Source organism: Brachycentrus maculatus, unplaced genomic scaffold (assembly GCF_059751285.1).
Source record: "Brachycentrus maculatus isolate JH-2025_06_01 unplaced genomic scaffold, ASM5975128v1 h1tg000240l, whole genome shotgun sequence".
NCBI classification, from domain to species: Eukaryota; Metazoa; Arthropoda; class Insecta; order Trichoptera; family Brachycentridae; genus Brachycentrus; species Brachycentrus maculatus.
This window is the reverse complement of record NW_028280991.1, coordinates 1,820,653-1,846,233: the sequence shown is the minus strand read 5'-3', so window position 1 is coordinate 1,846,233 and position 25,581 is coordinate 1,820,653. Positions and strand designations below refer to the sequence as shown.

Below are 25,581 nucleotides of genomic sequence, written 5' to 3'. Positions count from 1 at the left end.
TTACTAAAAAAATCACTCTATGGTATATTAAACAAACTTCAAAATAGAGTACCAAAGCATAAGACAAATATGTAACCACATTATGAGTGTGTCTTAATACTTGTTCACAAATCTGGATTATCTCCAATAAGGAGTTATTTATAACATTATTTTTTGACATCTTAACGTAGATAAAAAAGAATATGGAATTCTGGTTACTTAAAATAGTTTCGAGAATTTGAGTAGTGTGGTTGTCAATCATAGGTAGAATTGGTTGATGTTGTTACACGTGTGTAAAGTGATCACTTAAACCAGCTTATGACAGTCATAAGCCCTGTAAATACCCAGACTTCCATATTCTTCTTCATCTATATTGAGATAAGTTTTTTAGATTTTTAAGGACTTTGAAGTATGTAATGGTCAACTCAAAGTCCCAAGCGTGTGGTTTTTACACCTGTATGATAATACGTCATTGGATACAGTAAAAAAATGTTTGCAGTATTTGTATTAATTTGTTTTTTTCTCTCCCAGGAATGGCAGCCTCTCAGATGTCCCAAAGTATGTCCTCGTACTACGGCCCCGCCTACGGGTCCATAAGTGCCGCCTCCATGGCCGCCGCTGCAGCGGCCGCCCAACAGAACGCCATGTCAGCCGCCCTAACTGCTCCGGCACAGGTAACACTATAACCCTGGTTTAATTGTGCTCATCCACCCTTTATCTTTAATGTCGTTTTATTTAAATTAATTTAAAACTCTCCGAAATGCCTTTTATAATATTCCTTAATATTTGGTTCAAATATTTGTTCACAAATTCGGGTTTGTCCACTTATTTATATTGATTTTTATCACATGTAGTTTCTCTCTCTGCTAATTAAAAATAAACTTACTCATCTTAACCATAGACGGTGTCGAGAACTAGTATGTAAAAAAAGGAGTCAATCGAAGTATATAAACAATTTCTGAAATTTGAATAGTGTGGTTCACAATCACTGGTAGACTGGTGAATGTTCCACGTGTTTTAAATGATCACTGAAACCAATCTATGATAGGTCGTAAGCCCTTTAAATATCCAGATTTCCATATTCATCTTCATCTTTGTTAAGATATCAGTATTAATTTCATTATTAATAAAATAATAATTTATTAAATTAAATGCAGTTCCACCACGAAATATCAGTACAAAATTCGAATTATTTTGATGTGTATCATTCAAAAAAAGGTAAAACGTAACATCACATTTTAAAAATAGATCAAGAGTAATTGAATAGTTAAAAAGTTATTTTTAAAAATAAACTATTAAGTGCTAAATTGATCCTCATGACTTTAAATGATCATTTTCGAATTTGAAATAATTTGTTTTACAGCTTAGAAAATTACATATCATTTACTCATGTTAAAACGAATGTATTAGTGTCCATCCACGCAAAAAATGAGGCGCACGTGTCGCTTCCTTCATGCGTGCAATATTAGGTCCGTTTTCACGCATGGACTGGAGACAATGGGCATTACGACTGCTCTTTGTATACTCACAATAAACTTCACGTGGAAACGCTGTCAACTAATAACTGCAAACATGACAAAGATACTGTACGGCCACGCGCGTACCTGGACGGAATCTACTATTTTATACTTGACTCGTAATTAATAATAGTTGTATACGTGTATTATTACTGTCTTAGTATGGAGATCTTACAATATTTACATAATACTGTACATCATTTCCCCTCCTTTTATAAAAATGATAATTTAAAAAATGTTTATAGCGCCTTTTATAAAGAGTGAATGCTGGGAACAGAGTTAAAAGTGCGCTGAAATCAATTATAGCAAATAAAAGCCTAACAGCGAATGCTCAACTGGCAGTATACAACGGAATCCTGGTACCAAACCTAATAATATAATAACAGACCTTGGAGAGATCAGAGTTACTAATTTAAAGATTTAATTTACTGTCAAAAGTAGAAATATCTTATAAATAAATTGAATTACACAAAAAAATCTTGTGACTATATTACATAACTAAAATAAAATATAAATATCTACAATAATTTGGATAATTTAAACAATGCCATTTTCGTAAAATATTATCTGAAGAGTGCTTTGCGGTGATTATATTGGGGAAAAGGAAAAAGTAGAAATGATTTTAGCAAACAAATGCCTCTATAGTTTTTTTTCTATAGTTTTTTTCTAAAGATCATCTCACTCTCACATATCAGAAGACTGACGAATATGCTGCAGATGTTCGAATGGTGAAATACGGAAAAATGCAAAACTGAGATAAATATTATTGATGAACTTAAGAAAGGTGTTCTGAGATGGTTTGGACATGTGGAAATAATGAGTGAGAAAAGAAAGATAAAACAAATTTAAAAGGCTAATTTCGAGGCCGCTTTTGGCTTCAAAACTGATCGGCGTTAAAATTGAGCTGTATCTATTAAGATATATGTATAGTGGTATTAAAACCAAACTTTTTTTGCGTAAAGTATCTTTGCTTACTTATTGTATATAATTTTAATGTAATCATGATGTTTTATATTGTTGATTGTCAGTCAACATTTCAGCATCCTTACGAATTTCCCACGTCGCCCGACATCGAAATCAATAAAGCCGGTAGACGCATTTTACCTTGATGAAATTTTAACCCTTAAAGGTTCCAAAGGAATTGTCAAATCACAGTCTTCCCTTTCAACCTGTACGGCGTTCGCATTTCCTACCGTTTGATCTATGCACGGAGGTTGTATGCCGCTTACGAAACCCATCAACTTTAACAGCTTTTCTGACGCCATCAATGGCCATTGTAATCAGTGTCCCCCTGAATGCGCATTCTCCATTTTGGGAGGCTTTTCATACAACAATCGCGAGTGTCCAGCTACAAACAGGATTGTGTAATAACACCTTTGTGTCGGAATAAAAAATCTTTTCGGGCCTTTCATCGATTCTGTATCGCCATGGAGATGATGACAAAACGAAAAATGTTCGCGCACCTACTGCTGACAATAGGCGATTTTTAACATTTTTAATTACGCAGCGGGAAAGTTTGACAGGCGCTTGGCGAAGTTTGAATATCGGTTCACGGAAATTTGTTTTAGAGAAGAAATTTTTAGATGGGGTGAGAGGATGGTGTTGCTTAGAAACAGGATGTGCTGCTTTCATCATTAAGTTTCATGAAATATTAATATTTTGAATTTAACTTTTACTTAGGAAATACCACTATTTCTTAAAATCTTTTGTGACACGTGTTTCACTTCATTCCACATCATTTTCTGTTTTTCACTCTTATGTTTATTTAATATTACCCATAACTGGTACCCTAAGCAGGGCTTATCACTTCCGTGCGATGTATTGTCCTATGCACCATTGTGAGGATAAGGGTCAGAAGAAGAACTATAAAAAATAATTATTGAACTATAAGTATCGAAATGTTGAAACATTATTCACAAAAATAAATTGATTCAATAGAACCAAAAATAACAACATCAATATAACAATCACAACGAGTGCACGCATAAAAAAATCTTAAAAGATACCTACTTTGATTTATATTAATAATAATAAATGTTTATTTTGACCCCGCTGAAAATCGAACCTGGGACTGCTTTGCTAAGTTATGAACTGATGAGTCTAAGGAAGAAGTAAAAGTGTATTTTCATCTGGTATACATAAATCTTTTTTTAGTTGTTTTTTTGTTTTTAAACGTTACTTAAATAGTTATTATATAATATATTAAAAGTTATATTTCGACACGTTAACAGTTATTTTAAAAGTTATTCTAATTAAGTTTTGATATATTTTGATACGTAACTCGATGGATTTCAGACGACAACAATGACTATATATCAACAAAAAAATCTTACAAAAACTAAATGATTAAAATCTGAAGCAATACTCATACGTAAACATACTTCGGTATTTATTCGTACCCGATATTATGAAATTGTATAGTATGAGTTTAGAAATTTTAATAAACATTACTTAACATTTCAAATTATGTCATATCAACAATATTAACTTATTATTAGTCAAAATATAATAAAGACTAAAAGATTGGAAAATCTCTCCAATAATTTATATTTGAAAAATATAAATGTTCGTTTATTTAAAATCTTAAATCACCTAAAGGCAATCACCGATTGCTTTAAAACTTTGTCATAATGTTACATCTGTGACAGGTAAAGAGATGCTTTTGTGAAGAAAAAAAATGAACAGCAATGGCAGAGCCATCTGTTGAACGTAACAATAGTACATCTTGAAAGTTTGCTAGTAAAATATATGTTCGACCAATAACCGCTTTTGGAATCTACGCGAGGGCAGATACTTCTACATAGAACAAAATCTTGACTTAGAACATCTGAGGTGAGAACTCTTCGATCTATAACCGGAAACACGGTGTGAATCTGCGTAATAAACAATGGTATCCGGAGCAGGTGAAATATCTTGAAGATATTGTGAGGTGGGGACGACAAACAAGATGATATTGGAATAAGCGTGTAAACAGAATATCAGAAGACAGACTTACGTACCACTTATCGCCCTTCAAGGAAACCCCGAAGGACGTAGATTCCCAGGCACACTCCCAAAAAGGCTGAGAGATAGCTGGCAGACAATATCCCAGGAGGAACAGACAGATCCCCAGGATTCATTTAGGAATTATACAGCTTATACATTTGAAAAAAATATATAAAAGTATATATATTATTGTATATATAAAAGCCAATTTAAGAATTCCACATAAATGTTATAAATACTTTGTTGTATATTAAGAGAGAAAAGAGAAGAGAGGGTGTGTGTGTTTGTGTGTGTGTGTCTGTGAAGCTAAAGAAAGATAAAGAAGAAGAAGTTTCTATATTCGATCACCCATGTCTAGCGCATGATATTTTCACGTTTCTAACGGGCCGAGCCTTCTGTTCCGCACTCACCCCGCCCTCATTTATTAAATTTTCTATTTTAATGTTTGCTGTAACTAACGAAGTGTGAGAAATAGTAAGGTGTTGAAAAAGCGCTGCCAACAATGTTCAACTAATGGTGTGTGGATGTGTGAATGCACAATAGACAGCCCCGGTACTGAAAGGTAAAGGTACGCAGCCATTCTGCCCGCGAATCGCCTAGTCACGCTCCGGCTATCTGTACACTTCAGCCGGACGGACAGCGGACGACTGGGTCGGACTTTTATTAATCAACCTTATCAATTCATTTGTGTATGTTTGGAAATTGAATGGCTACCTCTCATGATCAGCGCTATGATTTTTTTGTCCGTGAATTGAAGGAAGGCCTCTCAAAATCTCGGTACTCTCTCTTATCTGTTACGTTGCCGGCTTTGTGTGCGATTGAATTCAATTCAGGGGTGATCTGATACATCATTTCTCAGCAGCCATTTCAAACATGCAGGTTTACTTCTCAATCAGCGTAGTATTCAACCTGCTTTGTTTTCCAATGAATCGTATTTAAGATACCATATAATGATCTTCGTTTATCTATTATAGTGCTGTGACGTAGAGGTGGAAACTTCCGTTTTCTATGACTGTTTTTTTTTATTCTTTACTTTATTTTTCCACTAAATCAATTTAGGAATTATGAGCATAACTGATTTATTTCTGGTTCTTAAACTTTGGTCGTTTATACGAGTATTGTGTATAATAAAGCCAAACACCAAGTCGTAAGCTCTGGAAAGCTCGAATCTCTATCTTTCTTCGTATAAAAATAGTAGAAGCTCCTCTCAGTTGAGACACCTTTTATATAAAAAAAAATTATGTATCATTAGAATGAAAAATCCAATATACAATTGAACAAAATCAACCAAGTCTTTTAAATCATTATGCTTCTTCGAGAAAATACATGTGAATTAATTTGGAATGAATTTCATTTATGTCTAATTAGAAAAATCTAAACTGATCGGAGCACCATCTGTCAAAATTCAACATTTTTCGAAATTCCAACTACCGTGCGAAAGGAATCCTACAACAATGCTAATATACTACTTTCAAAATTGATGCAATATCGACGATCTACTAGTGCACAAAGTGATCATTTGAGCCAGCCAAATGCCAGGTCGTAATTTCTGGAATGCTTAAACCTTCCTTCCTTTAATTAAAAAAAAACAATAAATGCTTTGTCAGAATTGGGACACCTATAATATACATATACTTATAAAGCAATATAGCTTTAACAGATGCAAAATTCAAAATAAAATAAAAACATATTTTTAGAAAACCAATCTGACCCTTGCAAGCGTGTAAGGGCCGGTTCTAGTGACAGTGGCCATTAATCTCCTCCCATCTGCATAAAGCGAAAGGCTATCCAACTACCCATTGCTTCCGGATCTCCCCACTATTCCTATTCACAAGAACATACACCACTCCCTGACCATATTCGCGGTCTAACTTACATTCGAGGAAGAATGGAAGACCCAAACCATATGGATTTAACGCGATTCATTTTGGTTAATTCTTTTCAGGTCGATAATTTACATAAAGGGGGCAGGCATTTTGGTCAGTGAATAATAAAACTTGGTGTCCACCAAAGAACCACTGATAATATTCTGAATGTTTTAAAAAATCCTGAAAAGTTTGTTATATTTATTGGCAGTTATATTCAAGTTTTTTATGAATATATTTGAAAAGGCAGTTTTTAGGCGGATTTGAAATGTCTTTACTAAATAAACACATTTCCTTTTTGAATTTTAAGGATGAGTTTTTCTTAGTCTCAATCTAGATTTTCGGACTCCAACCCTAACACTTACCTCTTTTAGTCAAAACGACAGAATATAATGCAACGAAGTTATATAACCTGCTTACATTATTAATAAAGTCATTAAAAATATAGACTAAAAATATGAGAGCTTTTCATAAATGGATAATGGAAGTGGGTAGATATGAAATAAATCGCATCATGTTGAGCATGTCGTATTTGATTTTATTGCATAAAACATTTTCTTTCGTATAATTTTAAAAATAAATATTGTAACATGTGTCCTCGGCACGGGAAAACTCAGTGAGGGCACATTATTGTAATTTGCAATTTTTGTATGATGAAATAAAAATAAATAAATATTTTTTTAATATTTCGTTATAGCTGCTCTATTACTATGCCTACTGATGTTGCAGCTACATCGCTCATTGATGGCTATATCGCTCATATGGTGCAACAATGACGTAATGATTTTTTTTATTAAACAAGTTAAATATATCAAAATGTGCGGAAAGACTATTTATGGTCGATAATCCTGAAATTATCCGGAGCATTGGTCTGTATATTCCCGTTAACTGGACAGCGCCGGCATAGATTGGTTCACATTTCTATATACAGACCAACCTGCCGATGGTTATGCCTGTTGGAAGAGGTACCGCTATGTTGAACAATACCACATTGGATATTGATCTGTTCCATGTGGGTGAAGGAGTTTTCCGAAGCGGGATTCTTCTACATCTTTAAGAAGAGTCTTTTTGCTTTTTTTTAATGTATACGCTTTAAATATTTTGTTTGTAATGTACATATATACATTACAAATAATTAAATTTGAAGAAATTGAAATTGAAAATATCGGGAGAAACATGGACAGAATTGATTTTGTGGTGAAATGCTGCAAGATGGCGCGAGTGTCATTGTAGAATTGAGTAAAATGGCGCCATTTCTGTTGCTATAACGTCTGAATGGCATCTCCTGTATTATTTCGTAAAGCATTATTACGCCATTGTTGCACTTAATGCGCGTATTCAAAATTGGGTTTAAAATTTGACCTTATTACGAAAACTTTATACAAACAACATCAAACCGGCAATCACTCGGTTAAAATTTGATTTCTCTCAGAAAACTCAGAAAAGTGAGAAAATAAAAATGTATTAAACAGTGTTGATGAATAACGATAGTGATATCTTTGAAATTGTACTAAGTTTCCCCTTCTTTAATTATTTTGATATTGACGTACCATATTCATAAATACTATCGATAAACATACTTTTTTATCGATGATGTATTTAATGCAATTTAGCCCGTATTTCCTTTAGGCGGACACCGTGAACACACCCGATTGTCACGGTAAGTTAGGGTAAAGATAATCATGACTCAGGGTAACTCCCAGGGGCTGATGATGCGCAGGACAGAGTTACACGGGGCAAGCTTGCATTTCAAATAAGGGAGGATCAATGCGCTACAACAACAATTTGATTTATCAATTCTTAAATATTAAAATAAAACTTTCAAGAATATGATTTTCAAAGTTAACATATAATAATTAGGTATATTATTTTTACTTGAATATTTTTCGCAGATACTTTTTGGCACATTTTACAAACATGTACTTGTTTAACCCTGATGATGATTGCGTTCTTGTCGAAACCGGTTGGAGAAAATTACCAACAAAAAATGGTTAAAAACCAAGTAGTTTTATTTAATGAAGTTTTAAAAAAAATATATTTTTAGTTATAATTATTATCATAACTTACTTACTAACTATTCAACCGGGTACCTGAAGTGTAAGACTAATCACCTTGTCTTCATGCAATTGACGATCAACTTATCATTGCATCAGTTTGATGTGCTGCCCTAAGCACCATTAGATGCGGATGAGGGTAAGAAATAGAAGACAAATATATATGAACGAAAACACATATTCTTTTTTAGTGTTAGTATTGTGTACATGTATTTGATGCCATAATGTAAATCTTTTTAATCTGACAGAAAATTTTATATGAAAAAAAAATTAAACATTAATATTTATGTTAATATAATTGTTTAAAAAACTGTGTATGCTAATTTTTTTAATATTTCTAAAAAATGTATGTATATTAAAAATCAAGTTGCCATCAAAGATTCTGCAATGAATGCCATCGCAGAACTCTCTCGCGGTCCACTTCACCCCAGTTCCCCCATTCCAGGCCACTCAACGTCTCCTTCGACTAAATTGCATTATGGAGGGTTGTTAAACTACGTAATTTTCAGTTTAAATCTTTAGAATTCATCTCACATCCAGCAGTTATCTCCGCCTGTTACCATTACTCATGCAGCTTCCTTATCCCCGGCCAGCCCCTATAATTGATGGGCCCTGAAAATCGCTGTGATTAAAGCGATTTTTTATACGTTATAACACAATGGGGATGACATGATGATCGTCTTTTGGAAATTGATTTAACGAACACGTGTTTTCAACGCCTATCAAGTTGGAGTTTTTATTTTTTACATGGTCAAATATGTAATTATCAACTTATGTTTTTTTTTAATACAGTTATAAGAGTTTTTTATAATTCAATTCATTTTCTAGACATTTCATCTTTACAGTCTTAAAATAAATAACGCTTTTTTTCTCTCCAATAAAGTGACTAAGCTCTTGTGCTTGGAGAGGGACTTATTATTTATTGTTTATGTTTGTGGGTGACATCATTTATTTTAGTATAATTTTTATTATTTTTTTTTATTTTTATATTATTTTTTGACATCTCATCAAAGATGAAGAAGAATATGGAAGTCTGGGCATTTACGGGGCTTACGACCGTCATAGGCTGGTTTAAGGATCACTTTACACACGTGTAACATTCACCAATTCTACCCATTATTAACAACCACACTACTCAAATTCTTGGAAGTTCTATATATATGAACCAATTTAGAAACTTTGTTCTTGAATCACTAGAACTTCACTAGAGACATCTATTGGTGAGATGTAAAGAAGCTTTTTTATTAAGCAGAAACTCTTATATTAGTATGTGAGATCCGAATCCTGGATTATAATCACACATGAGAAACGCCAGAAAATACCATTTTCATTTTTATTATTAAGCTTATAATTTGACCAGATAATTTATTTACAACATTTTGAGTGTGTCCAAATACTTGTTCACAAAATCTGGATTATCTCCAATTACAGGAGTTATTTTCATATTATTTTTTGACATCTCATCAAAGATGAAGAAGAATATGGAAGTCTGGGCATTTACGGGGCTTACGACCGTCATAGGCTGGTTTAAGTGATCACTTTACACACGTGTAACATTCACCAATTCTACCCATTATTAACAACCACATTTTTTATTTTTTTTCGATTAACATGTATATAATTCTTTTTTTAGCGAATTAATATCATCAATTTTTTTATATCTGTAGGAAGGTTATTGAAGTATTTAGTTTCCAAACATTTAAAGTTTATCAATTGTTATACCAGTTGTTTTGAAATTAAAATGATTACTAGTAATTTGGCCAAAAAAAGTAGATATTTCATGTTAAAAATTCGAAATGTTATATGGTGATAAATTTTTGGAATGTAAGCAATCACCTAGATTTTTTTCTAAGAGTTTCAGGCGTATTCGTCTCCTTGTTATGACAATCACTACACCAGTATGGAAACAACACATAGTACACATTTACACCTAAATAAAATATTCGTCGCATGCGTTATTAGTCAGACCGTAAACTGACATTCACTAAGGGTGTTAAAAGAGGTCAGTGACCTGTTCGTTGAAGACAGTGGGAGGAAACTATAGTGGGTGGTGTCAAGTTTCGCTTTTTAACCAATGGTATTTAATCAAACTGAAGACTATACGGAAAATTGATTTGGTTGTTAATTAAAGTAATGTTATCTTTAAGGGAAATCTGAATGTAAAAGATTTTAATGTTCTTCTTCTTATAACCATCAATTATTAATATTTATATTTTAACCCTTGTACGCTATCTTGTGAGATGAATAGAAAATTTGGAAAAAAATGTTGTTTTGTTATGGAATCTCATGTGCTTTCAATGCTGATATTAAAGTTATTGAAGTTCTACCGATATATTATATATCGTGTTATTAATTTTTTTTGCTGATACTTTTTGACATATTTTATAACCTTTTCGTTATATTATTATGTACGAAATTATTTAACTAAATATTTTTTTAAAAATTACCTAACATCCATGTTACTTTGAATTACAGCTACAGCTTATCATGTCCCATACTTTAGTTTTAACTTTATTAGTTTAAAAGCTTATTCATAAATGTTTTTACCCTTTACGTTTAAAGTTCCAAGAATTTCATCTAAAGGTGGGGACTGACTTCAGCATTTCGTCGTAACGTAACATTTGCGGCGAGCATCCGAACATCGGATGGAGTACTCGGAACGAGCTCGGCTCGCTGTACTGACTCGCATCGAACGCTCTGAACTGAACGCTCGCATCGTAACTTGTTACGTTACGACGCAATGACTCCGGTCAGTCCCCACCATAAAGCTTGATTGAAAAATACTGTGTAGAAATGCTCTCTGTGAAAGGTTATTTACGAACAAAAATAACACTTTGTATAAATATTTGACCACAACATTTAAAATTTTGATATTTTAAGAAAATACCACTATTGTTACTGTTTTTGTTTTATTTATTTCATTAAGACCAAATAATAATAAAAAATTACCATGCGCCAATAGTTATAAACTTCAACGGTAACAAAAACAAGTTAGTTGATGGGTAGCCCCAGCAAAGGACCAGAATTAATATGTCATCACTTTCTTTTTTTATCTCCAACCATTATCCTAGCCCGCTACCAGGATAACATGATGTTGCTGAACGTGACGCCTTTTTACCAAACTACCCCAAACATCTGCTAATTAGTTAAAGCCCCTGGAATGTACGGGGCGGCTTGACGAATCATTTAATATCGAAATCATCGTCCGCTCCGCTAACAATGATATTAATTGGTTGCATTCTGGATATTTCCTAAACAGACCGGCAGCTACAGGGAGCCGCCCGATACAGCGTTATCACAGAGCGTGATCGTGCACTTTTCACCCGTACAATACCTTTTTGTGGGGCCGAAAATGTAATTAAAATTTAATCAAGAATTGAATTGTTAAGATTTCAATGAAGACAAAACGCCTTCTGAAGAAGTGGATGCGCCACAAAACGTCTTATTAATTTTGTTACGTCGATATTGAATGGCGTTTTGCGTGAAACCGATACTGTCGGAGGTTATAAAGTAATTTGGGCTGTCTTTTGTCGGAAATGTAATTTTGCACCACGAGGATAATTAAATTTAACGCAACACTCGGCCGTGATTTGAACGAAACGTTTTTCCATGTGTTCAATATTATTAAACAGTTTTTTTTTAAAACCGTCCGGTGCTTACTTTGTAAACGAAACACGTTTATTCTTTTAGGAGTCATGTTTGGGCATCTTCAATCTACTTACTTCTGTATGACGATGTTCGGTTTTTGCATATTACTTTCTTCCGACTTCAATCAATAGTGCTTCATTAGTATGGATGTCACAACACTTTCGGTCCATTGTGACAAGGAATGAATTCGTTCCTATTTCGATAGACATTATTCATTTGTATTATGATTATAATTACGAATTCAACCTTAATTATTTCAAAACGGTATGCGTTTTTTTTGGAACTGGTCTCTAATAAGGGTTCACTGTTTATCAACATTATTACTGCTGCCTATATTAATCCAATTTTGTACTTCATCGAAAATAAAAACAATAAAGCTTTCAATGTTTTAAGAATATTCTATCATTTGTATAAAAATTCTAGATCTACTCGCGCAAAGGGTTGCTATTAGATTTTTTTGTTATCTCAACAAGCTGAAGAAGCATTTAGAGGACATTTCTTATTTTATTCGCGACATCATGATAATAATTTTTAAAAATCATAATAATAATATATTTGGATATTTATGTATGTAACGCCTGGGTTATCTGATCACTTTATCCACCGTGTAATATCAGCATATATATCCACATTTAAAATAGATTTTTTAGTAATTAAAATTTCCGTTTAAATGCGTTTTTTAATGTGCTGATATTTAATAAGATTATTTGTGTACAATTCTTACAAGTAACGCGAGTAGAAAATCAATACGTTCACCGATATTTTAATGCTGTATAAAAAATACAATATTGGTTCATGTATGTACATAAACAGATAACGTTATTGACTGCCAATTATTTTACAATTCTCCGTCATTATTGTGTTCAAAAGAAACTAAACTTTGGCTTCTGAAACTGGTTGGCGGTGAATTGCCACGTTTAAATGGTACTTATCGCGAGGCAATCTCTACTATCTAGATGTATGAGGTCCACCTTCGCTCATTACCAACTTATTATTTGTGACATGCTGAGTGACGGCTCCGAGTGTCATTAATGCACGGCATACATAATATAATGATAAAGCATGTTGATTCTTATCAATAATGTTCAATAAAGTTCATTAGTGAACGTGTTTATCACACGTATAAAAAGTAACTAACATTTCGTTATTTATTTTAACCCTATAAGAGGAATTCAAACATAAACTGATTCGAGACTTTTCGGCCACTTTTTTAAATTAAATAAAAAACTGCAAATTACTTTGGTTATTTTTTTATTATTTACACGCCTCATAAATTATGGGCTAATTTTCTAAATCGTGTTTGAAATAGAGGGATTGAAGAAGAAGAGTACCTAGTTTAAATTAATTATGTAACGGATTTTATATATTCTTTTTAATGTTTTTATTAGCATGTGCTTTTTATTAGTCGTGCTTCCGAGCGCAAATAAAAAATGTATATTGGAATTTTTTTTTTTTTTAAATATATCTATTTTTAACTCTTCAACAATCTTTCAATAACTCTTTCCATTCCGAAACCATGTACTTATTTCGAAGGAAACTTATTTTAACAAAAACTATATTTTAAGCAAAAAATCAATTACGTTTAATGTTATTGAATTTTTCTTATGTTTTTGAATTATCGTGGAATAGTGCGATAAATCGTATATTGGGTCTCGAGTTGTGGTCCCGTGGTTAGTACCTCGGACTCTTAAGTCACATTTTCTGAGTTCAAACCCACTGTACCACAATTTGATACCTATTTTTAATAATGAGCCGCGTAGAATCACAGAAATAGCAAGAAATTGAAGTATTTTTGTAAATAATTAAAACACAAATATATCTCTTTAAAAAATATATAATAATTTAATTGTAAATATAATAATTCCAGCGTGTGTATTCTCTAAATAATAATAAAGGCATATTTCAAATCAAATTAAATATTCAATTTCTGGCATCTTATTATCATTGAATGGTGTTATCCGGTCATATTAGCCTTTAATATTTTTGTTCACTTTTTCCCTTTTGGAGCCAAAGAATGGAAGTCGGTCAAGTGAAGTCCTATAAGTTAAGTCTTCTGCTATAATAAATGTCCTCTAGAGTTCAGAATGTCCTTCCATTATGGGAGGGTCAGCTAATCCTGATTTACTCGTAATAACGCCCGCTAGCGTCTGATTCCGAGGACGATACGGCTGTATGGAGAATAGGCTGACTTGGCTACTTCACAGTCACAAGGTTATATAAATATTTTGCCTGATTTTGCGGATCAGGGTTGCCACGTTTTAGTAATGTGATATTTTAGTAATATATTTTATAGCTATATAATCAATGTGAGGGCGTTACATTTAACTAAATATTACATTAACTTTGGTGGTATAATTATTTTACTTGGTAAATACCACTCGTTCTTAAAATCTATTATTTCGGAGCATTCTTTTTAACCACCGTTTTTAAAATTAATATTTAACACGTGAAATTTAAATTGATAGATATAAGCACCAATTGACTGCCGAATTAATTAATAAAATATTCACAATTCATATTGACCATGATAATCATATTTTTTCCATGTAAATATATATTTTATATATGTATATATGTATATATATATATATAAATATATATATTTATGTATATATATATATATATATATATATATATATATATATATATATATATATATATATATATATATATATATATACATATATATAAACTTTCGTTTTGTAATAATTAACTGAACGTTATATTAAAAATAAAACAAAAACAATTATAGAGATCTGATTTGTACAGTTCAGCTATGTACAATAAGGTGTGTACAGTTTAGGGAGAAATAATAAAAATATAGTAAAACAGATGATGCGCAATACTTAATATTTTCTTTCACAAAGATCGTTTATTTATTTGTATTTTTTTTCTTTGCCATTTATGACTATTTATTTATGACTATCTTTGCCATTTGCTATCAGGTAGTTAATATTTTGAGGAAGGGAATGGTTTATATTTTTTTATGAATATATCGTTGTATAAATAAATTTAATGTAAATTTACATACCCGTCCCTTTTAGTTTGAAAAGCCAATTGATGTAAACAAAATATTTTTGACCACAAAGGCATTTAAAAAACACGAATACAATATTTTAAAGGCACAAAACTTTGAGAATACAAAATACCTGTTCCATGACCGTATAAACATAAGTCCTTTTCTGTCTCTGATGTTACCGTGCAAAATTAGAGTTACGGAACCGAAAACGCAAACATTGTCTCGTTGTCCCACGTTATAATAAACTTAATTGCAAGTGACAATAAGATCCGAAGTCGCATTCACGGCTGAATGGACTTGGTTCACCGTGTACGCGAAAAGATGTTCTCGACTATGAAAATGATATTTTTTTATTGTTGTCACTGCCGTGTGTCGAATCAAGATGCCAACCGGTACAAATTGCACAATATGTGTACATACTTATACGGAGGGTGAATTTCGATTCATGTGACTGTTTCTTTATATCACACAGCAACAAAGCCGAAACTGCAGAAAAGCTGAAAGAGTTATTGATATTACATGATTAAGCATTATTTCATACTATGAATAACTGTAAAATAATAAATAAAAAGGTATTCTCAAATTTTACAGTATTTGCACTAAAAAAAAACATTATTTTCTATTTTTTTATCGAACCAAAAAGCAGTATTCATGATTTTACATCCTTGCTATTTATGTACCTACATGTATTTTATTTATGTGCTTGAAAACATGCATAAAATAAGCTGCAATCGCCTGTGCAACTGTAATGTTCCATTTTTACAGATCCGATTTTTCATTACCATAGGTTGTTGTTTTTTGTTATTTTTTAAATCATATTCCATCCCAACTTGATTTCTTCTATTCACAAATACGTATTTTATTTTAAAAAATGGTAAAATTTAAGTATGTTAAAAGTCAATCACGAAAAGAAGAAAAACTATTGTTAGTGCGTTGATGAAAACTATTTAAAATCTTTGATATTTATCAATACATGATTGCTAAGTATTATATTAACATTCATATCGGTGTTACAAATCCCGTTAATATTAGTATATCCTTGTTATTAAAATCCATATATCACATTCACTCAATCAAATTTAATTAATTGACCAAGTAAATAATCGATATTCTATTTTTCATGTGGTTAACATCAATACATCAAAAATATCAAAAGCTGCCCAGTATCAAAAATAAGAGAATATATGGTATAACTCCATAGTTTTTACATTTTTCTTTGCTTAAGTTCGCTCAAAAAATGTCAGTTTATTTATATGTTTTATTTAAGCGAAAATATGTTTGTATTTTTTAACTAAAAAAACAATCGATATTTCGTCTGGATCGTGTTTTTTTTTCAATTACCTACTAATTTTATTTAAAGAATTATTATTTAACTCGCTTATAATGTAAAACACACATGAAAATTAAGGGGACTAATATTACAAGGTTTTCTGATATATTGAATATAATCTCTAAAAACTTTTGATAACCTGTTACGCTGTTATTAATAAGTATTTTAACATAATTAATCAATCATTTTGTGATATCAACTCATTCGATTTTTGTTGTTGTTGATATTTTATCAATTTCCATAGTACGCGCACGATATTTTCTTTAAAGTCATAAATTCCAATAAAATACATCCTGCTTATTTGAATCCGCCACTGTCCAAGACCAATATGTCATCTCAGATAGGTACCGTTAAAGTTCCATTGTCCCCTTGGTTTTGATTTATAATACCTGGTCAATAATCGTAAACTTCCATAGCACTTTTGCTTCTCTTCTCTTTTCTCACAAATAGTATGAAAACACTAATGTATTATTTTGTAATAATGTGAAACATTTCACCATAAATCGCGCCATAATCGAGGACATCCGGAAATCTACAAAATGACCTATTAACAAACTCACAACTGTGCAGATATGACATTTTTATGCGAGCATTTATTGGTCTACTCAGAATTATATCTTTATTTTCACTAGGTATTTAAAATATAATAATAAATACATCAATTTTTATTATTAAATGCAAATCATTTTGTTTTTAATAATAATAAAAACATTTGTTCAAACTAATCATGTAAAAAGACATATTATATAAGTTTATTATACGAGTACACAAGGAAAATAAGTGTAAATTAAATCATAAAAATAATAAACATATTTAATAATGTCCGCCTCCGTAGTGAAATAGTCAGCACGCTATTCTGCCGTACTGGAAGTATCGGGTTCGATTCCCAGGAGGCGGGCTTAAATATATTTAAGTGATTTTTTTCACTACAATCGGGTGCGAATGAGGGTTTGAAGAAGGTAGAAGAAGATATTTTAAATGTTATGTTAAATAAATATTCATGATTTGATAAAATATTCGAATTAATATGTTATTTTAAAAACGCGTAAATGAATGAAATAAATTTGAGGAATTATTATTTGGAATTAACGATTCTTGGAATACAGAAATTATAAGTAATTATTTCAATAATGATATTCGTGTATTTCGTTTGAAATGAATATGTGACACGTGAAAAACAAAACATGTTTATTCAGAACATATTTACGTATGTATATATTAAATACGTATGTTCTATTATAAGAATTTAAGGGAAAAGTCTCTCAAAATAATCAAAATTACGTGTTCAAATAATATGATGATATTTTAATATATTTTTAGTTTTTTTTGGACATCTCAACATAAATGAAGAAGAATATAGAAGTCAGGGCATTTACAGGGCTTTAAACTACCGTCATAGGTGTAACATCACCAATTCTACCCATGATTGACAACCACACTACTGAATTTTTTGAAACTTCTTGATATATTGATCAAACTCCTAACACAGTATGTGCGAGTTCGTAATAGGCATCTATGTTGGAATCAGGAAAGCTTTTAATAAGCAGAGACTCTTTCCATTTACAAATGGAAAGAGTAGGTACATACAAATTACAACTCACATACAGATGGAAAGAGTCTCTATGACAGTAGTAAGCCCTGTATATGCCTTAACTTCCAGATTTGTGAACATGTATTTGGACACACTTAAAATGTTGTAAATATTTGTAGTATTTAATGTTTTTACCTACCGTCGTGTTACAACTTGTATTTATTTATTTAAACTTCATGTACAGAAAATAAATAAGTAAATTGGCGGGCTTATTTCTAAAAAGCAATATCTTCCAAGTAACTAAAAACAGACAAGTGACATTGGTCAAAAAATTTGATACCTTATGAAATTGTTTTCAATCAGAGGGTAGATAGAACTTGAATATTAAAATAATATAAACAAATTGATGATAATAAGGAAGGCAAAAGGTTACTTTTATTTCTTTTAATGATTTGCCAGATCCTTGCGAATTCTAGCGATCAACCGATATGCAAGGATTCAAATCCAAAATGATTTCATTACTGACATCATTTGGGGAGTGGAGCTTTTCGAGTTTTTCTTTTTGTATCCTAACGTAAAAGTACAAAACACATCCGTCCAAGGTTGATATTTTCAAAGCGCGCAAAAAGCCGTCACGATATTGGCTTTTTTCCTCTCTTGTGCCTATTTTCAGATTACATAAATAACATTATGATTCATGGACGACGATGGGGGAAGGAACAGGGTTGCTACCGTGTTATAATGAATTTACTAGGGAGCGACAGATGTAGATCACGCAGAGTAATATTTATTAGGTATCTCAGGTAAAATAATTATGTCATCCCTTTAAATTAAACATTATGATGCAATAATATAATCATTACTTAGTAATAATATTTAGAAACTTTAATTCAATTATATCAATTTCGTTAATTATCTTACTTTGTTTTTAATTATTTTGAAAACCTTTGATATTTTTGACCGCTTTCCGGACTGCAGTTCAATCAAAGGCTTTATTACTGTAAATAATTTGTTATATTACCATGCCATAAAGTTAGCAATGATTTTAATATACAAAATATATTTATTTTCCTTTTTAATTTATTATATATCCCAATTTAATGATTTTCATTATTCAAACTCGATCAGCTATAAAAAAATACTAAAATTTATAATTATTTATTCAATCAGACACTGGATATGTCGCATGCGTCGCTCAGAATTAAACAAAAGACTTCCGATAATATTATTAACTGTCAGAATCAGATATATAGATAGATAGATAGATAGATATAAAAATTATTATAAAGATTAATTAAGAATAAACTTTTATTGTCGTTTCTTTAATTACAAAGCAACACATTGTTTATTTTATTATTATACACCCACTTTACATATTATTTACACTTAATTTTCAAAAGGAAAATATTACCACGTTATAAAACGACAATTTTGTTAATATGGAAATGGATTATGAAACATTAGATGTATTAAAACAATTACTACAATAGTAGGTACGTAACCTACGGATGAAGTATCAATATTATAGGTCTCTCAACTTGAAATAAAATATATTTTATTATTGTTCTCAATCGGGATAGATTTTTCGATTCCTGGCCAATATTCGATAAAAAATATTTTTTTACTCTCTTCATACATCAAACATTAATAGCCATCAGGAAAATAGACATGAAAAATGAAGAAAACACGTGTTATCATGTGATTATCAATAATTACAGAATGTGGATACGTTCGTGAGATTTTTATTGTTAAAAACCAGTCGTTTGCCTTGTTTTAATGATTTGTTATTTGATGTATGAATTGCAATGAGGTCTTAAAACTACTGAAAAAAATTGCATTTATATCGCCCTATTTTTATCATCCGTATTATATCATCCATATTTTTCATCCGCCTCCATAGTGTAATGGTCAGCACGCTCGGCTACCGTTCTGGAGGTCCCGGGTTCGATTCCCAAGGGGGGTAAAATAAACATAAGTGATTTTTTCACTGTAATATTTATTCAATATTAACATGGACTGGTACCTGAAGCGGAGGGCTGATCACCTTTCCTTCATGTGTAAACAATCAAGATAACACTGCGTTTATGTGACACAGTGCCTCATGCACCATTGGGGTACGTAAAAGGGTTTCATCATCATTTTTATCATAAAAGAAAATTAGAAAATATGAATATCGTTTATTTTTTGTAATGACCCTGTACTAGTAGAAAGCTGAGATTACTTCGACCTGTATACAATATATTATGGACGTTATTGGGAATTTCGTTCGGATGACAATGCCTGTCAACCTATTGGGGACAATGAAATCAGATTACATTCACTCGCTTAATTTTTTTTTGCTTATCAGGAAAAGAATATTTAACTTTTGGTTGAGACGTCCAAGATAACTCCCTTTCACTATTATATTTCAATTTAGTTGACTTGCCAACTGTAATACCGATTTAAACATTAATTTAACCGTTGATTTCAATATTTATAACAGCGTGAAAGCGAAAAATAATTTTATGAATTTTATAGTGCTACCTATTTTTGTAAAAAAATATACCTCAAGTTATGAGGAAAATAATTGATATTTGGTAATTTGGTAAACAAATCGCTTACTCCTTTCAAGAACGTCATAAATCAAAAATTAAAAATTTTCAGCTGTGCATGTTTTTGGAATGCCCAGAAAATAAACTATATCTCAGTAGAATAAGCATATTTTTAGCGTAATATTTACCCGCTACAAGAAAGAAAATGTTGGTTTTGCATTTTGAAGAAAAGGTATTGTTTAATTATTTTTTTAAATATACTAAATATTTTTCAAATGGAGTAAAAACCTTTAGGTTTTACCTAAAAAGATCTGTTGCACAGTTAAAAGTTCAAGAAGTGGCTTGATATTTATTTTGAATACATTGTATTATATTTTTAAACTTTAAAAACGTTCTTCTGACAAATCAAGTTTTTTGATTTATGACGTTCTTGAAAGGAGTGAGCGAAATGCGCTTTCAGTCTAACAGTATCATAAATATACATTACTGTAATTATTTTACTGCAACTTCTTAAAATATTTTTTTATTCTTCTTTATTTATCACTTATATAATATATACACGTACAAGCACTCCTTCTAATTTCAAATGGTGATACAAGCTGTAAATCTTACAAATTAAACAAACCTTACAAATCAACTTTTGGTTGGTTGAGAGATATTGCATAGCCCGCTAGTGTTTTTTTTTATAACAAGGGTAATACATATAACACTTTCCGTGTATCGTTCATTTTGTGTACGATCACTTAAAACGCGTTTTGTCTAATTTATATCATATTCTGTATGTAATTTTATTTCTAAAGAGGTAATAACTTCGAATAGTCAAACCAAAATTAATTTACAACATTTTGAGTGTGTCCAAATACTTGTTCACAAAATCTGGATTATCTCCAATTTCAGGAGTTATTTTCATATTATTTTTTAAAATTATTTTTTGTGTTATTTTTTGTTTTTTGAGTTTTTTGTGTTACTTATAAAATAGTTTCTGCTTAATGAAAAGCTTTACATCTCACCAATAGATAGATGTCTCTAGTGAAGTTCTAGTGATTCAAGAACAAGGTTTCTAAATTGGTTCATAATTTTTTTCATAATTTCACCGTTTCTTTTCATTCTTTTTATTCTTATTTGTTTATTATTTTTAATTTCATTGTACAAAAAAATGTTGTAAAACATATATGGCTGACTAAGTATTGCACCCACCACTTAGTCAAGCTGGAATAAATAGATATTATTATTAATATTATTATATAGAACTTCCAAGAATTTGAGTAGTGTGGTTGTCGATAATGGGAAGAATTGGCGAATGTTACACGTATGTAAACTGATCACTTAAACCAGCCTATGACGGTCGTCAGCCCCGTAAATTCCCAGACTTCCATATTCTTCTTCATCTTTGATGAGATGTCAAAAAATAATATGAAGCCAAAAATAAACTGCGCTAATTAATCTTAGTTTTCCTATTATCCACAGGTGGTGTCAACGATGGACGCGATGTCCAAGTATTCTCTGGAGGCGGAGAAGTACCGAGGCGCGTACGGCATGTACCCCGAGCCGTCCAGGGGCTACCTGGACTCCACCCTGTCCAAGGCGTACATGTACATGGAGCAGCAGAGCCCGCGCGCGTATCCCATGGACATCAGCAAGATGTACTCCGAGGCGTCGGCGGCGGCGGCGGCCGGCGCCGCGCCGTCCAACTCCCCGCGCTCCGCGGCCGACTCCCCCGAGCTCGCGCCCCGGGGGCCCGGCGCTGCGGACGGCGGCAGCTCGGCCTCCTCCGCCTCCACGGCCTCCCCGGGCGCGCTGCCGGCCTACTACTCCTCGGGAGCCGGGCTGCTGCCGGTCCCGCAGTACGGCCAGCACTACCCGACCGCGGCGCAGGCCTCGGGCGAGTTCAGGAGGCCGCTCACGGTCATCTTCTGACCGGATTCCCTATAGCACAACGCCGAGAAGGCGAACGCCGTTTCGCCGAGCTTTTGGGACTCGATGACTAAAGGTCTGAAGTATCCAGCCATTTGAAACAAGTATTTAGCGAATTAGAGTAATGATATTAGCTACGTTCTGTTTATCGAAGTCGTTAGCGATAATCTTATAAGCAAAATATTTTTTATTACTGACACTACAATTTGCTTGTATATTTAAAAAAAAAAACATCCATGAGACGCAACAGATTTGTACAGTAATCAAATCTTGTAATTTAGCTGTATTTAAAATTATCACACGACGTTTATCTCGCTTTTTTGAGACTTTATTAAATATTGTAATTACCGATTCGATCGTTTCATGTACACTAAGATTGTTTTCAGAAAATACGGCATCTATAACAGGAGTTTTTATCATACCTTCCTAAATAAACTGTGTTTTAGACTTTTAATTAGATTCGCGAATACCAATCCTCACTCCTCATTCATCTTTTCATACAGTTACTGAAAAATACGTCCGCGGTAATTTTATATGATAAAAATATTATTGAATTGTTTAATATGAAATTTCTATGAAAAATACCACTTTTTTATTGTTGAGTTATCTTAGACTATGTGTTATTTTTGTATACGACATGAGCTTCATAACTGTGTGATTAGAAATGCCTTTTTGTTTTGTTTATATCTTCTGCAAAACTAAACAACCATAAATATCCGTACTTTGACGATAAAAATGGTGTTACTTGTGATTTGATACAACGAATATTTATACCAAACCTAATTATATTAGTTCTGATTGCAGTATGATGTTTTTACGCATTTTTCTTATAAAAATAATAAATAAAAAAATTGTGTTGATCATGGTATTTTTTACGATTCAAATGAATTTTCTAAACGCATCTAAAACATTAATATTTGAAAATAACCTACAAAATAAAATTTTGTGGTACAAAATCAGTAACGTAGCAGTCGTTGCGTTTTATTCACAATAATCTATTCAATTGTACATGTGCAATACGCACCCGCTTTTGTGACAATATCTAGTTGTCTTTCAGTTGGTAGTCTCAACGCATGGTGATTGGGTGAAGCGTGGAACTCACGACAGATGAATGTCACCGATTGTGTCGTTGTTTTTTAAATTTTCCGACGATAATCCGTATTTTCTTATTTTCAAAACAAAAAAATTTACTAAAATCATGACTTAAGTCTTTAGTCATATCATTAGCTTTGAATATTTAAGTCATTAAAATCAAAATCCCCATCTATGATATCGAAACCATTTAAAAACAAATCTACTATATACCGGTACAAGGCGCTTATATTTTGTTCTCGGATTTATTGTTTCTAAACAATTTAAGTATTCATTAGATTCTCGACGTTATTTGAATATGTCTGTGATGTAAAAATGTACATAGGTTTGTATCTACTTGTTAGTAACTATAAAAGTATTCCAAGGCATATTATATCAATTTTGCCAATACTAGTATTAAGGTTCATCAGTGAGATTTATTAATTTATCTTGTAATAGTTCAAATTATCACTGTCGTTGGTAGAGAATCACTGTCGAGGTTCCTGTAAATATTTAGAAATCTATTTAAGTACTTAAAAAATTAATATTATGGCTATATTACCCACTAGATGAAATAATTGGGTGCCCGATATCTATCGAAGATCTATTATATTTAAGATTCTGTAGTTATAAACTGTTACATCTACTAAACTATGTTTAATATATATTATTATCTGTAAATATGTTTAACTAGGACATACTCATATAAAAACTAATTTGAAATGTTCAATTACTTCTAAAAGATCACCGTTAATAACTTCTTTGTTTGTGTTATAATATATTGAAATATTTCAATTTAAGGCTAAGAATGAGGGACAAACCTTACACTACCCAAATGGTTATTGATTTTTTTCATAACTATATTTATAACAATGTAATTTGTTTACTATGGTGTACCATAAAATGTTATGTACGTATTTTGATTTGACATTGAACATATGTACTTCATAATTCATATATTATGAACAAAAACAACGGTCGTAACATTTCTAGGAAACATATCGCTGAACACATCACTCATTTCGTTGGAAGACTGATAAAGTTTTTCATTTGGGGATATTTTTTCACAATGTTTTTCTTTAAATAAACCAATGATACCGTATTATATATTTTGTTAATTATTATTCCTTTTTCAATGTAACCGATGAATGAAATGTCGTGAAATTCCAAAATACGGTGGTCAACACCTTACCAGCTGATATTTGCGTTTTTGGTTGCTTTGGGTGCCTTTCTCTGCTTACTGTCCAATGGACTACTAATTTGATTTTAGAGAGTAGTGATCTATTTTTATTAAATATCTCATATTGGTTTAAAAATCCTTTTTATTGCGTTAAAACAGCTCTAAACAGAGCTCAGAATTTCATTATTGCTGTTTTTATCGACAATGAGAATTTCTAACAAAGCTTTCTCGTGGACAAATATTGATGTAAAATGGTGAATACACTGCCTTCTGATATCTTAAAGGTATCAGCTATCTTACGCTAGCTCATGTTACGGTCGGTTTAAATTATTTTGAGGAATTTTTGTCAATCTACCAACTTATTGAATGATGATATACTAAAAGTGGTGTTCCAGTAATATGCAAAAAAGGTCGCCAAGAATGAGCGATTATCAGTTTGAACCACGCATTCTCTGGTACTGTCTATAGACCACTTCATGTGATATTTTCTCCAGAATTATTTGACTTCACACTATCTTTTGTTACAAAAAATGTTTCTTGATTTATTTTCAATATTGTAACATACTTATATGCAAATGATCAGCTTTCATCTTTAAGTAAGTAGAATGTGAAATTGTTTTTATTTGTAGCGTTATCTTAAATCAAATAAATGTTATTTTACAAAATGTCAAACGCCTACTTTTATTTTTTCTTTATTCACACGATTACTTTATATAAGTACCTGATAAATCAAGGTAAGTTTGAGTTCTTGAAAGATAATTTGATTTTTTCTTCAATAATAAACAATTAAATGAAGAAAGGTGCGTTGGAATGGTTTAAGGGATGTGAATCGAATGAGTGTATAAAGAATACCAAAAAAAAAATTTGGGGCGAATGTGGTTGGTAATTTAAGCTGAAGAAGACCGAAGAAAATTTGGCATGATCAAGTATTTTAAATACTTGAAAGTGATAATGTGG

At 31.7% G+C, this 25,581-nt stretch overlaps 1 protein-coding gene across 2 annotated transcripts in view; it reads left to right on the top strand.

Annotated features, from left to right (window-relative positions):
* LOC148306505 (uncharacterized) overlaps positions 1-24,549 on the top strand; it is a 72,459-nt gene extending 47,910 nt beyond the window's left edge. The window contains exons 4-5 of one of the 2 annotated variants that reach the window (XM_088264960.1): positions 511-653; positions 21,927-24,549. In XM_088264960.1, the coding sequence (XP_088121086.1) occupies positions 511-653; positions 21,927-22,376 (593 nt within the window). In that variant the 3' untranslated portion in view covers positions 22,377-24,549. Of the gene's footprint in view, positions 1-510; positions 654-21,908 lie in introns of both variants that reach the window. The other variant, XM_088264959.1, reaches the window with a different exon arrangement.
* Positions 24,550-25,581: the final 1,032 nt, after the last annotated feature.